Below are 15,094 nucleotides of genomic sequence, written 5' to 3' on the forward strand. Positions count from 1 at the left end.
CTGCACCCCCCACTCCCACTGGAGTGTGCAACCAAGGCACATGCCTTTTACTAGAATCAAACCCCAGACCCTTGAGCTCACAGGCTGACGCTCTATCCACTGAGCCAAACTGATCAGGGTAGAAATGCTAATTTTTGGGCCCCATCTCATTGTTGCCAATCAGAGCTCTCGGGGTGGCTCATCATGTAACAAGTGTCACCTACAAACAAGCCCCCAGGTGATCCTGATGACACTGAAGTCTGAGGACCCCTCCCAACAGCAAGCATCTCTCAGAGCCAGGGTCGCTGCTGGCTTTTCCTCTTCATTGGTTGCAAAGCCCTCTCCCCACATTTTTCCTTCCAAGAGGCCTTCCCACACTCCACCTTGCCATTTGTGTGAACAGTAGGGGGTGGAATGGAGAGGAATGGAAAACAGTGACCCCGCGGCAGGAAAACTGTTTGCCTTGGCAGGTTCGCCCAGACCTGGAGCCAAGATTCAATCAATCCTAGTGATTGACTTTATTTAAGCGATTCTCCCATTCTCCTCTGCCTTCTGCTTGAGGAGGTGGGGAGGAGGGATAGGAGCTTACAGGAAGGAGGGGCCCGAGACTCTTCTTTGTTCGTTCCACTCTGCGGACCAGGCCCCTGCTGCCAGGGCTGCCAGTGCACACGTCTTCCCAAATAAAACCACTCCAGGAACTCTTTGCTCTTAAAGTGGGGGTTTTCGTTTTGCACCATTAGCTTAAACCAGCGGGGACTTAACGCAGTCAATGAAATCATGCAATTAGGCAGCGGCATCCTGGCTGGCTGACCTCAGTGCCGCTGTGTTGAGTGTGTGTGTTAGGGAGGAGCCTATAAAATTGCAAATTCCACTTTCCTACCCCCCGCCCCCCCCCCCCCCTCGCCACCTCCCTAAGATGTCGGGGGTCCAGAAAACAGAAAATCAATAATTTGCCCCATGTAAGTACTCAAGGAGCATTTTATTTATTTATTTATTTATTTATTTATTTATTTATTTTTACATCTGCTGTTTTTGTAAATGAGAGGAAAAGTAAGCTGCTTTCAGTCTTTTGGGGGTGGGGTTTGTTTTTGCTTTCTTTTCTTTCTTTTTTTTGTTGTTTTTGTTTTGTTTTTTGTAATGCATGTCCTGCAGTCAGTAAATGCATGTAAGTATGCAGCGTGTGGTTTGTGGTCAGGGGAGAGAGGCCGAGTTATTGTGACTGAGTGAGAGCTCTTTTCTTTACTAAACGAGTTAATGGTGCCAAACATTGGCTCCTGCTGGGCACAGAGAGGTCTGTTAAGCCTCCATTGCGGGGCCTTTGTCAGCAAGACTCATTTGGCCCTAATGCCTCAAAGCCATCGCCATGGTGCCCAGACCCTCTGCTGGGGGTTGGAAGGAGGCTGCAGTTTGTCACAGCCCAGTCTCTACCCAGCTGTTACCCAATCTCACAGGCTCAGTTTGGTTTGAGGACCATGGCACTTTCTGACTCAGGGACGCCCACCAAGAGATTTGTGAAAATGGGACAGGAAGCAGAAAATCAGGCCCTCTCTGTTTTAAGGCTCAGAGAGGTCCTGTTATCTGAACAGGCCTTTTATTCCAGAGGCTCTATGTGGGATAAGGAGCATGAGCCAAGGCCGTGTGCTGATGCCCGTGTGCCCATCTGTGGGCTTCTCCCGGTCCAAGGGGCTGGTAACAGGCCACTTCATACAGAGTCTGCCAGTCTTACCCACCTGCTTCTCAAATCATCTATTTGGGGATGTCAGCCCTCTCTGCCAGAGAAAGCAATTGAGGAAAAAAGCAAGTCACTAGGAATCGGGGTGTGTGCTGTTATCTGCTGTGGGAGGGCTTTTCATGAGCAGCCACTAGAGGTGTCCCCAGGATCTTCCTGGACTCCTTCATCCCCTCTTGCTTTTCTGCTTGGAGGAACGATGGAACATAGGGAGGAGCTCTGCTGGAGAGGCCGGGAGCAGGTTCTCACAGAGCTACGGGAACCCCCATCAGTATGATCTTGGGCAAGTTACTTGGAGCATCAGTTGAACTAGGGTTAACATCCCTTCCAGTTCTAAGGAAATAATTCGGATTCTAACCTAATTTTTATTTTTTTTATTTTTTATTGATTTCAGAGAGGAAGGGGAGGGAGAGATAGAAACATCAATGGTGAAAGAGAACCACTGATCTGCTGCAATCAAGCCTGCAACCAGGGCATGTACCCTTGACTGGAATAAAACCTGGGACCTTCTAGTCTGCAGGCTGACTCTCTATCAACTGAACTAGGGCCCTAGTAGGTTTTTTATCTGAAAAATGATGGGGATTGATTAGATTGATTAGGGTCAGCCCCTTTCGCCCAAAAGTACTTGAAAAAGCAGGATTCTCATTCAAACACAAATCTTAAGCCCTAGCTACTGCCAAGCTTCTCTAGTTGAAGGGACAGTGGAGGACCTGGAAATGTAATCTTTGTGTTTCTTTTAAGATCTCACATTTTATGATTCATGTATATTTTAAGTTATTTAGAGACTATACATTTTTTTTTTTTTACAATTTTAAGGTTTTTGCTTTATAATAAATGCAGTTATAAAAGTCAAATAGTAATAAAAAAACAAACTGCAGTCCTTTGCCCCAGGACTTCTACTACTAATTCTCACAATCTAGAGGTAAAATTTTAGTAATTTTTTTGTGATATTTAACATGGTTTTTCTTAATTTTAATTTTTAGACATTATTTATCTCCTGTTATTGAAGTTAAAAATTTATCTGTTTTATAGTGTCTCTCCACTTCTCCTGAATATAATTATATTACACTAGAGGCCTGGTGCATGAAATTCGTGCACTCTGGGGCAGGAGGGGGGTTCCCCCTCAGCCTGGCCTGAACCCTCTCACAGTCCAGGAGCCCTCGGAGGATGTCTGACTGACAGCTTAGGCCTGCTCCCCATGGACATCCTTAGTACTGATGCAGAGGCAGGAGAGGCTGGCCAGCCATGAGGCGAGCTTCTGGCTGAGCAGCACTCCCCCTGTGGCTCCTGTATTGAACATCTGCCCCCTGGTGGTCAGAGCACATCATAGCGACCAGTCTTTCTGTCATTAAGTCGATTTGCATATTAGCCTTTTATTATATAGAAATGTTGGTTAAGATCATATTGAATGTTTAATTCATTCTAATTATTTTACTATTATCTGCAGCTGAGCCATGTAGCGTACTGCATTTATAAGTCCTGTACACCTTTGTGTTTTCTCTTGAGTTGCTAATTGCCTCATTTCATTTTCCCAGTTCTAAGGTTTGTATTATGAATCCAGCTCCAAACTTTTCTGCAGGTCTCTTTCCTCCTGTTTCAGTCTGGACTGGCTGAGCTTTAGGCCTGCACATAGTCGTTCTGGAAAAACCATTCTGACATCTATTGCTTTTATTTTAAGTTAGATCTTTGGTTTTCTGAATTCTGTGTCTTCTTGTTCTGCATTTTCTACAGAGTACACCAGGGAGTGGTTTCCTGAGAGAACACATGTGGGAGATAATTTTTCTTTAATCATTGAATGTCTGAAGATGTCTTTATTCTACTCTTACATCATGATTGATAGGCTCCATATATAATATGGGGATTTTAAAGACATTGATCCATTATCTTCTAGCTTCTAGTGTTGCTATTGATAAATCCAATGCCATTCTGATCCCTGTTCTTTTGTATTAGACATAGACTCTCTTTTTCTCCGTTCCTCATTTCTGGAAAGTTTTCTTGTATTATTTCTTTGATATTTTCTCCCATTCATATTCTTGGTTCTCTCTATAATGCCTTCTATTCAGATGTTAACTCTTAGATTGACCCTCTGTCTTATATTTCTTTTGTTTTCCATTTCGGTGTCATTTTGTTTAGCTTTCTAGGAAATTTTTCCAGCCTGACCTTAAAGTACTTATATTGCATTCTTTACTTCTGCTCTTACATTTTAAGCTTCCAAGTACTCTTTCTGTTCTCTAAACATGTCTTTTAATAGCTTTCTGTTTTGGTTTTATGACTACAATATCTTATCTAATATTATCTTTGTACAAGGATTTTTTTTTTTTTTTAATGCTCCCTACATTGTCTATGTTATCTCTGATTTATTTATTTTTCCTGATTTGTTTTGTATGTTTTGGTCTTCCGTAGTTCACATTTAGAGGTTTCCTTCAATGTCCTTGGATCCTTGGCTGGCCATTTGCATTTAAGAGTGAAGCACTAAATTGGAAGCTCTTTGTGGGACCTCATTTTGGTTTACTGTGGGAGCTGTAGGTCTTTCCTTGTGGGCTTCTAGCTTTTTTAGATGGAAACCCTTCAGTTCCCTGACTGGGGGATATAAATATAATGTTCTAAGACCTGAGAGTCTCACTACTCCCCATGCAGCATCTCACTACCCTGTCCTCCTGTCTGGTGTAGCCACGGCCACTGTTCTGGTTCAGACTTTCTGGCAAGAAACAAGCTCTTGGCTGCTGCCAGTGAAGGCCAGTCACCTGGCTTTATGGCCCAGATTCATAGATCTGAGTGTCCTTATACAGACTTTTTACCAGTTCCCCTGTTTAACACAGCCTCTGTAATGGGGTGCAGAAGCACCCAGTGGCCCCGATTCCTAAGGGTTTCTGGGTCCTGCAGTGAGGATCGACTTGTTCCTTGACTGGCAGTGAGGTTTCAGTGTTCCCTCTCCCTGTTAAGCCAGGTTCCACCATCCATTTGCTTTCTATTACACTAAATGGTGATATGTTCTTGCTTCCTTTATCGTTTTCCTCCATGTGTTTATAACTTTTTTTTCACTATAATTTTAAACTGACTTCGGAGAGGAGTGGAAATGATTGCGTGTGCTCGGTCTGATGTGTTTGGCTAGCAGTGGCCAGTGGTAAATCCACACAAACATTCCAGAAGCGTGGTGGTTGTCAGTGCAGCATACCTTCCCTTTCCACTTCCCACTGGTGCTTAGCTCTCTGGAATTCACCCTCGCCCCTTGGGATTCTGGTCTCCCACAGGCCCTCAGGGACAGCCTGATTGCCAAGGCGCGGGATGGAGTCTCACACTCGTTCTTTAACTCTGCAGCCTTTGGGTCAAGGAGCCCTTTCTCCCTTCAAAACACCTTCCCCTGGTGCTTTCTGAGACACCGGGCTGCCTGGTTTCCCATCTGCCTGCGGTGACTTTTGTAATAACCCTTCTTCCTCTCTTCCTGAGAAGGTGTTTTCAGGAGTTCCCCCGATCTCTTTTCTGTCCTTTACTCCTCACTGTAACTACTGTCTGCAACCAGATGAGTCACAGATCTGATTCCTAACAGCCCACCCCCACCTTTCCCATCAGATTTTCCTTATATTTTGGCAGTAATTCCACCTCATTTGTTGTGTAAAGGACTAGCTAACCCTTGGCTAAAAGTTGCCCTATATCCAAGTGCCCTGTCTAGGTAGTTGGAAGAATAGGGGCACCCTTGGTATAAGCAGATCAGGAGGAAGAGATGGTTTTGAAGGTGGGTTTGCCTAGAGTGTAATGAGTTTCCTACTCTTACTTCAGCCTCAGAAATATGGCCAAGCCTCATGGGAAGCATACCAAGGAAGTGTGATTTGGGGGAGAAAAAACATGGCTTGGGTGACTGAAGTGGAATGAAGCTTTAATAGCCTACCTGAATAGAAAAAATTATTTATTTTAACATTTCTGAGGAAGCCCCTAATGGTAGCCTTAAATTTGGGGTTTTCTCAGTTTCTAGGTGTCTGGATTCTTGCTCGCAGTGACTGGTGAGCTGAAAGGTGGAGTCATAGTTTACTCTTGAAAGATGCTAAGTTGTTGCTACAAATAAACAACAACAAAATGCCAGAGAAGTGTTTCATTTTGTTTTAGTTTGGAGTCCAGCTGTTGCAGGTAGCTGAGGTCAAGGGCCTGAGACCTTTGTAGCATTCTTCCCCAGGTGAGTGGGCTCACCCGGAGGGCAGAGAAGAAAGCAGTGTGGGGATGCTGGAGATGAGCTTTGCTGGCTACTACTCCTTTCTCCCCCCTCCCCCCAGTATTCCCAGCATGGTGCCTCCGGATGGTAGTGCTGCTAGGCCTGCAGACTTCACTCCACGCTTTGTAGATGGAGAACAGACACTCAGAAAGACTGAAAACAAATTTTTGTGGTCACACAGTTAAAACCCAGCACCCAAGACTCCATCACACCAGCTGCTGCCTCCTGGGCCGCCTCCTCCCTGCTTGCCACCACCAGGTGCATTGCAAACTGAGGACACAGTCCAGGGGCGTAGCTCCCGGGGGGCCAAGCACTGTCAGCATTGGGGGCCTGGGCGGGGAGGAAGACGGGATCGGTCCCAAACGGCTCCTGGGCCAGCATCCACCCCTGTCCCCGCAGCCCCTGATGAGGCATGGTGGGGGGTTGCCCACGTAACCACAGGCACAGGGAAATCAACCGCGGACGGCTAATCGCCTATCCAAACATTGCTAGTAATCTGCATCCCTAAAATAAACCCTGGAAAGATGGAAAGATGTTAGTAATTTCTGGCCAGATGTGCCTCCTCCTTCCCTACTTTCCCCACCTCAAAAAAGGAAAGTGAGCCAAATGGCAGGGAAGAAAGAGCCTAATGCAGAACAGATTTCCATCCTCTGATTTCCCCTCTCCCCGTGCCTTCCCCCCACTTATGTAAACTGAATTCCTTTACACGGTCATGGCAAAGGACCATTAATTTTTGATTTGAGTCGTGATTAAAGGCAATACAGTCAAAAGAGTGAGATAATTTCCACCGAAGCAATGTCATTTGAAACCCAGTCACGGTATAGTAGGAAAGAGCGGAGGTCTTTGGGGTTAGGCTGGATTCTACTTCTGAGTCTCTCTCTCTCTCATCAGTGGGGGCCGCGTGTTTTATTACTTAACTGGAGTCCTCTCCCTGACTGTAGGAAATAATAATGCAGATTCTACACATGGATGCTGTGAGCACTAAGCCGGGAGCCTCACCGATAGCACCTGTCCTGTGCTCACAGAGCGCCATAGGGTGAGAACTTAAGAAAGGGTGGCTCATGTCCCTGTAGAAAAAAGAAGGCACCTGCATTGCCAGAGGGGCGTGCCCCCACCTCTCCTGGGGATGGAATTGCTCACTCACTCAGAGGGCAATGCTTGGTTTCCAGCCTTCGACATTGGGAAGTAGCTGGAGACTCATCTCACACGTGGGGCTACCTTTTGGAGGGTCTTGTGAAAGGAGAATTGTTCTGACTGCCTTGCCTTCCTGCAGTGTTCTTTGCTGCCTTTTTGTGTGGTTTCTCCTATCCCATTTACTCTGTTGGGGCCTGAGTAGTGAGTCTCCTCGGGCTGGTTCCTCACTCAACCCCGCTGAGAACATTTTCTTTCTTTCTTTCTTTCTTTCTTTCTTTCTTTCTTTCTTTCTTTCTTTCTTCCTTTCTTTCTTCCTTTCCTTTCCTTTCCTTTCCTTTCCTTTCCTTTCCTTCCTTTCTCCTTCCTGTCCTTTCTTTCCTTTCCTTTCCTTTCCTTTCCTTTCCTTTCCTTTCCTTTCCTTTCCTTTCCTTTCCTTTCCTTTCCTTTCCTTTCCTTTCCTTTCCTTTCCTTTCCTTTCCTTTCCTCTCTTTCTTCCTCCTTCCCTCCCTCCCTCCTTCCCTCCCTCCCTCCCTTTCTTTCTTTCTTAAATATTTTATTGATTTTTTACAGAGAGGAAGAGAGAGGGATAGAGAGCTAGAAACATCAATGAGGGAGAAACATCGACCAGCTGCCTCCTGCACACCCGCTACTGGGGATGTGCCCGCAACTAAGGTATATGCCCTTGACCGGAATAGAACCTGGGACGTTTCAGTCCGCAGGCCGATGCTCTATCCACTGAGCCAAACCGGTTTCGGCAGAACATTTCTTATTTAGCAAGCCACAGACTAGAACAGTCGAGGTCTTTTCTCACGTGAGCCCCAGGTACGAGGGCTGGAAGCCTACAAGGGAAGCTTATCCAGGTGGGTGCCTATTTGAGCATGTCTGAAGGGAGGTTCTGGGGGTGGGGTGGGTGTTTCTGCCGCTCCCCCCTGCTGGTCCCACTACACTGTTCACAGTGGGGGTGGGAGCCACGCTTAGTCGGTGGCACTGGGCCTGGCTGGTTCAGGCTGCGGGGAGAGCTAAAGGAAGGAACTTCCTCCCATGTGTGTGGGGAAGCCTGGACCAGCCTGGGAGGTCAGTGCTGATCCTCAGCGAGAGAGCATTCTGCTGCCGGGTGCCCAGATCCTGAACCTTCTGCCACCCTCCGAAGTGAGGCATTTCATAAGCGACACCCAGTCTAGGCTATTCCATGGGGCTAAGCAGGCTGCAAGGTCTGGAATCCTTTTGTAAGGGAAAGAAAGCAGTGGGGCCATGACTTTGACTCATTCATTAAAGCTTGTCCCTAGGACATTTTCTTCTCTCCTCCTTATTCTTGGGTTAGGCCAAGGGTATGCTTTTTAATCAACTAAATATTAACTTTATAAAGCCGCCACGAATGCAGTGTTTCCTTTGCCACAACAGTCTCTTTCAACCGGGAGGAACTCTTACCATTTCTTAAGTAGGTCATTTTGAAATGTGGGTGAAACTGGGAAAGGAGTTTGAGTTCCTTCTCCTTATTTTCTTAGTCCATTTCATCAGTTCTCTAAGTTTCAGGTTCATTATGAAGAATTTTGAGCCCTAACTGGTTTGGCTCAGTGGATAGAGCATCGGCCTGTGGACTGAAGGGTTGGTCCCAGGTTCGATTCCAGTCAAGGACATGTACCTTGGTTGTGGGCACATCCCCAGTAGGAGGTGTGCAGGAGGCAGCTGATTGATGTTTCTCTCTCATCGATGTTTCTAACTCTATATCCTTCTCTCTTCCTTTCTGTAAAAAAAAAAAGTCAATAAAAAATATTTAAAAAAAAAAAGAATTTTGCAATCAGAGAGTCAGCCTGGGCAGGCAGCACAGTGATTAAAAGTGCATATTCAGACACGAGTTTCAATTTAGGATTAGTGACTTTGAGCAAGGTAACCCCTGTGCCTCATTTTTCCCCCTCATCTGTTAGTTGGGGGAAATAATGGCACCTTCCTTATAGAGTTGTTAGGTTTAATTGAGGGAATGCATGGAAAGGCTCAGCACATTTGTAGGCATGCCCTATGCTTTTATAATTGTTAGCTCTTGTTACTTAGTTCAGATTCAAGTCATTCCTCATGGCTGGTGGGTGGGAGCTTTGTGTTATTAAAAAGAGGGGGCTGAGTAATTTTGAACTCAGAAGAATTCAGAGGATGTACAAATAGTCTGGTGACTAGCATCTAGAAAATGATTTCCAACTCTTTTGGGAATACCGGGGCTGGCTGGCCTCAGAGCGGAGTGGACTGTAACAGACATGCTGTGTTACCACACTGACCGCTTAGAGAATGCCGTCACACTGATTTATCTTCATCCAGATACCCTTTGTAGCCATCACTAAAGTATCTGGTCCACACGTTAGCATTAAAATAATGTTAACTCGGGGTCTATAATGACAAAGAAGAGAGAAGGCCAAGTTGATGGACTTTCCCTTCCTGCAGAGGGATGTGCTGAGAACAGAAGCAGCCCATGTACTCGATTAGACTTCGATTTATCTATCAGGACTTGCTCTAATCTACCAGGAAGTTTGGTTCCGTGTGGGTCTACTCAATAGATTGAATGAACATTCGTGGCAGCCGCTGGAAGTTGATCAGTGATTGACAAAACCTCAGTGGTACCTGCTGTCAAAACTTCTTAAAAGGCTGTGGTGGGGGCCCTGATTTCCCCAATGCTGCAGTTGGACATTGATGTCTAATGCACTTGAGCATAACAGTTTGAAGCACTTTCCCTTGTTGGAAAATCTACACACATAGATTCTGTTTGTCTTACTCAGAGGACATAACATTCGAGGAATTTTATGACCCTTGGATGTTAAAAAAACACACAAAAAAACTAAACCAATAACATAAAAACAACACAACCCTCAGGGTTTCTCTTTAACTCCGGAGTCTAAAGCATTAGATTATATGGATTATATTTGATTATACGATCCCTTCCCTCTCTCAAAGCATTGTGTGATATTCTGAGTCACTGAGTTTTAAGAAAGAGAAATGTGTTTTGGTTTTGAAATTGTATTTGAGACTCCTAGCACCTTGCAGCAACTGGTAGGCACCACAAAACCAGGGGGACAGAATCTGTTAACTGAGCCATTGGTACTTTTTTATAAAACTGTCTCCTTTTGCCTGCTGTTTGCCTTTCATTCCACCCTCCTCTTCAGCCATAGGTTTGGGTTATTGTTTACATGAAAAGCTGTGTTCTAACATTCTCTCTCCCCTTTCTTTCCCTCCCCTCCCTGCCCTCACCCACCCTAGCACTGAGGATGAAAATAAAAGAAGTCAAGAAAGAGAACGGTGACAAAAAGATCATCCCCAAGAAGAAGAAGCCCCTGAAGTTGGGGCCCATCAAGAAGAAGGAGCTGAAGAAGCTTGTCCTGTACCTGAAGAACGGGGCCGACTGCCCCTGCCACCAGCTGGACAACCTGAGCCCCCACTTCCTCATCATGGGCCGCAAGGTGAAGAGCCAGTACCTGCTGACGGCCATCCACAAGTGGGACAAGAAAAACAAGGAATTCAAAAACTTCATGAAGAAGATGAAAAACCACGAGTGTCCCACTTTCCAGTCGGTCTTTAAGTGACGCTCATGGGCAGGGCGGGTTGGGGCGGGAGCCCCTGGTTGGGGTGAGGGGTGGGACTGAGCAGACAACGCCGAAACTCACTGCTTCTGTGGGTAGAGGACGTTGTAATCCCATTGGCTTTCCTCTTGCAGCATCCCTCCTCTCCCCTCCACACCCCCCTCCAGCCCCAGTATAGCCAGTATTTAAAGCCGCACACCCAGGTAGGGAAACCCTGTTAGATTAGGAAGTCTTGTCTGATCTCCAGTCTGGAGCCGCATGTCACTGAGTAGAAGGAGGTGCAAAACCATTCAACCAGAGACACAGTCCACCAGAGACACACTCACTAAAAAAACATAAAAAATGTTCCACACCAAAAAAGGGATTAGGCAAAACGTAAGAGACAGCAGCAAGCACTAAGGCCCATGACTTCCTTTGTGTCATTACAAATTGCTTGTGGGTCGATGAGCTGATCGATTCCTTTGGAACTAGGAAATTCTAACTCCTGGGAAGACATGTTGCTTTTGGTTCCAGGGTAATTTCCTGTCTGCTTTAGGCAGACACAGACACCCACCACACTTATAACTTCAGATCGTTCCAGGGAGCAGGAGGTGCAGGGAAGAAAAGCACAGCACAGTGTGTAGCAGTGAAAACAAACGGAGCCATGTCTGCCCTGCTTCCCCGGGGATTGCCTTTTGCTACGAATCGGCCAGTCTCAGATGCCATGGGAGTGACAGCTGACATCGCCTCCGTCAGGATCGAACCCCCACACACGGGGAGGGCAGCACGGGCTGGTCTTTGTGTGAGGAAGGGAAACACCGTGGCACCCAGCCCATGCCTGAGAGAGATGACTATATTCAGACCCAGAGGCCTTGGCTAGTGGTTTTTAAAAAGCATAGATAAGAGAAGAAAAGAAAAATTTAGAACAGTCTAGCAAATGGTTAGTCCTGGTGAACTGTAATTGGGTGAAGAGATTAGTGTTCTAATGTCATCTGTTCATTTCACATTTTCTTAAAGAAGGACAACTGAAAAAACCCAGTTGCTTTTCAAAGATTTTTTTTTTTTTTTTTTTTTTTTAAGTCTACACTGAGCATTTGAAAGGAGTGCTAAGACCAGGGTCTCTTATGCATCTGAGGCAGCTTTCTGGTGGAGCGGTGCTATCGCTCGGCATTTTGGGCGGGAGGTGGATGTAGCTGGTGGATAGCCAGTCCTGGATTGCTCCGGCCCCGACACAACGCTCTTCAAAACTCACAGTGCTTCCCGTCCCTTTCTTTCCTGTGAAGAAATGGATTCCTTTCAACAGGTCAAAGACATTCAGAACGGCCAGGCTGCCTGTGCTCCTGCATTAACAATTTTTATTTTTATTTCTGCAGAGGGAAAGTTAAGCCACAAGTGTCTCCTCACTCAAGGAGAGAATTTCAAAGGCAACCTACCTCTGCAGTTTTTTTCTGACATCCCTAGGCATTTCTCAAAACCTTCTGTTTAATAAACAATGTGCGTAAACCTGTTCACTTAAGCAATGTCATTCCTCTGGTTCAGTGTATAGGAAGCAGTTCTAAACAATCAATGCTAATTTCTTCCCCGAGCCTGATTCTTGATTCTCTGTAACACCTCGAGGACCTGAGCAATTGTCCCTCTGGGCGAGTGGTTACCCCAATGTGGTGCTGCAGAGAGGCCGGCCAGTGTTGCCCACGCCATCCTGGCCCAACACAGAAACAGTGGGACATGCTGTTAACGTCCGAAGACTCCGAATGAAAAATCTGCCTGCCAACCTCGTTACCTACCTGAGGGTTATCCTGATGTCATTAACCTCTCACAATTAGGGATCCCATCATTTTAATACCTTTTTTTTTTGGTTTTCTCCAAACTTTAATCGTAAAGTATTGGGGGAATCTTAAATGATTTGCCTGTAATTTTGAATAGTTTTGAAAAATGTGTGTGTGTGTGTGTGTGTGTGTGTGTATTAGTTAATTAGAAATATTCTACTTTCCTATTGTCAACTGAAATTCAGCACAATTTCATGAGTGTTTGGATCTGGGTCTTAGGTTTGGTTGATTAGCTCAAGAGTTCACGGAACATATGTATCTGTTGTGTCTGCTCGTTTCGACAGCATAGTGCAAAAGGACCCTCATTCCAAGGCAGCGGCCTTGGGTGAGGGGTCTGTGTGGGGTATTTGCAGTTACAGCAGGGAGATTATGGGAGAAAAATAGGTGGCCATGCTGTGCAACCCTTTAAATGGGAATTCTCAGGTAGAAGGTGACATTTTTAGAAAAAGTCCAAAGTAAATTGGAAATATGAATTGCAGCTGGATTCACCCCAACCACAGTGTCCTAGGACTTTGAGGTTTACTGTGGATTTGAGACCGCCCCCACCTCTGTACAACACTGATTTCAGGACGTAAAAGGGCTGTAGGCCCAAATCCGTATTATCCTAAACCTTTGATTTGCTCAAGAAAGGCCATAACAAAGCCAATGTGCAGACTCATTGGCTTGGTCATCGGTTCCCAAAAGAGGAGTGTGTGTGATTTGGCAATTATTGCCAGTGCAAAAGTCCTGTTTGTACAAGATTCAGATAATCATTCTTGATAGAATCCTGTGAGGTCATTGGCAGTACTCAGCTCAATCTTTGGGAAACATTAGTAATTATCTTAGAAGATAGGAAGGGAGGTGAGAATTCCAGGAACGTTTTACTTTTACAATATCCAGTAGGACACTGAATTAGCAACAAGGTGGAATCCAATCAGAGCTCGGTTTCATTTGCATCTATAAATTACAGAAACCCCTTTTCCCAAACCCAGAGGCTGTGTTTCTCCTCAGACTCCTGGTAACTAGCTGCCCTGTTGTAACTGTACAGATGTGGTGGTATCAGACGATCTGTTGAGAAGCACACCTTCGGTCACGCCCACAGCATAAGGTACTGGCCATCCCGACCTGTCACCTGCAGATACATAGGACACAGATGAAATTTGTTTCCTCTAGTTCCTTCCCGTAGCACTCCTCTTTTAGAGTCTAAATCTTTTATAAAAGCTTTGAATACTGTGAAAATGTTTTACATTCCATTTAATTTGTGTTGTGTTTTTTTAAACTGCATTTTTACCAGATGTTTTGATGTTATCACTTGTGTTAATAGTAATTCCCGTATGTGTTCATTTTATTTTCATGCTTTTCCTGCCATGTATCAATATTCACTTGACTAAAATCACTCAATTATCAATGATCATGTGAGCTGTGACTTTTTCCCCCCGATAGTACAGCACTCATCCTCTCCCATGGCATTCTTACCCCACTCCTGATTTTCTTAGTGATGTTTTCTGACCTCAGTGTCATGACTTGCAAGGAGTAGCTGGGTGTGGGTGGGCTGGAGAAGCTCCTGGGGGCACCACAGGCCGCCCTCACCCCCACCTCCCGTTTACCATCTGCTCCCATGAATGACTCCCAGGTGTGTTTCTCCTGGTTGTGTGTGTTTCAGATCAGAGAGAAGGTCAAATACTTGCTCTACAAGAATGTATTTTTCAACCCTGCCTGAGTTCTTTTCTGGTTTCAGATGCTCTTGCCCCTCAGACACTGAGACCTTAGAGGGACCATTTTAATGTACAGATGGAGAAGCTAAAATGAGACATGGTAAGAGTTTGGGTGTTGCTGGAATTAGAACCCAGGACTCCCAAGGGCTAGTTTGTGGGGACAATGCTTGACTTAGCACTGAACTTCCCCTTTGGACGCACAGTGTGGCCCTGACCAGGCCCAGGCTGTTTCCCATTAAGTTATATGCTTCTTGCCTAAGGAGTTGTTCAGTGCAACTTCTTACTCTGTAAGCAATTACAGTGACAGCTTCAGTTGATGTCATCCCTGATGAACAAGGCATTTCCAAACCTCAGGCTGCTGGCAGTTTTACCTACAAGTGAGCAAATGCTCCATCACACAAAACCACACCTAAACACAGAGACGCCATTTTCTAGGCATGGGTCTGGGGATTGTAAAAATTCCACTGACGTTGCACTCCAGTATGGAAAGATTTTCTCATCTAGTGTACCTGACTGGTGAACTAGTGATACGCTAACCCAGCCAAGGCAAATACTAGCATTTCCTTTCAGTTCCCCTGTGATTAATAAGAAGAAAAAGGTCTTGTAGGCTGGGTGTGGATGGCCCATGGTTTCCCAATGCCGTTTGCATTTTTGTAAAATAAATCAGCAAAAGAGTGAAGTTGCCCAGGAGTTTGGGGTGTGCAAGGGGTGCTGGAACCTTATGTCTAAGATGCTGGTCCCACCCAAACAATAACCTTGCCTTCAATCTCTATAGCACTACCTCTCTTCAAGGAATCACACTGGTGCTCACCTACTTAGGGGCAAAAAGAGGTGAAGGGCCAATCACTATGTTATCCAACTTAGGCTGGTCTCTCTTCTAATGCCACCACCCTATCATGAATCCAGAGGTGCCAACATTTTATGTTTGTTCCCGAGAAAGGGAAATCAGTATCCATCATCCAATAGTAATCAAAGGACGTAGGGAGAAT

At 45.5% G+C, this 15,094-nt stretch overlaps 1 protein-coding gene across 1 annotated transcript in view; it reads left to right on the forward strand.

Moving 5' to 3' along the window:
• SFRP1 (secreted frizzled related protein 1) overlaps positions 1-13,801 on the forward strand; it is a 39,079-nt gene extending 25,278 nt beyond the window's left edge. Inside the window, exon 3 of the mRNA XM_036456894.2 lies at positions 10,287-13,801. Coding sequence (XP_036312787.1) covers positions 10,287-10,609 — 323 coding nt within the window. The 3' untranslated portion in view covers positions 10,610-13,801. The remainder of the gene's footprint in view (positions 1-10,286) is intronic.
• Positions 13,802-15,094: the final 1,293 nt, after the last annotated feature.

The sequence above is a fragment of the Pipistrellus kuhlii genome, unplaced genomic scaffold, assembly GCF_014108245.1.
Source record: "Pipistrellus kuhlii isolate mPipKuh1 unplaced genomic scaffold, mPipKuh1.p scaffold_m20_p_3, whole genome shotgun sequence".
Lineage (NCBI taxonomy): Eukaryota > Metazoa > Chordata > Mammalia > Chiroptera > Vespertilionidae > Pipistrellus > Pipistrellus kuhlii.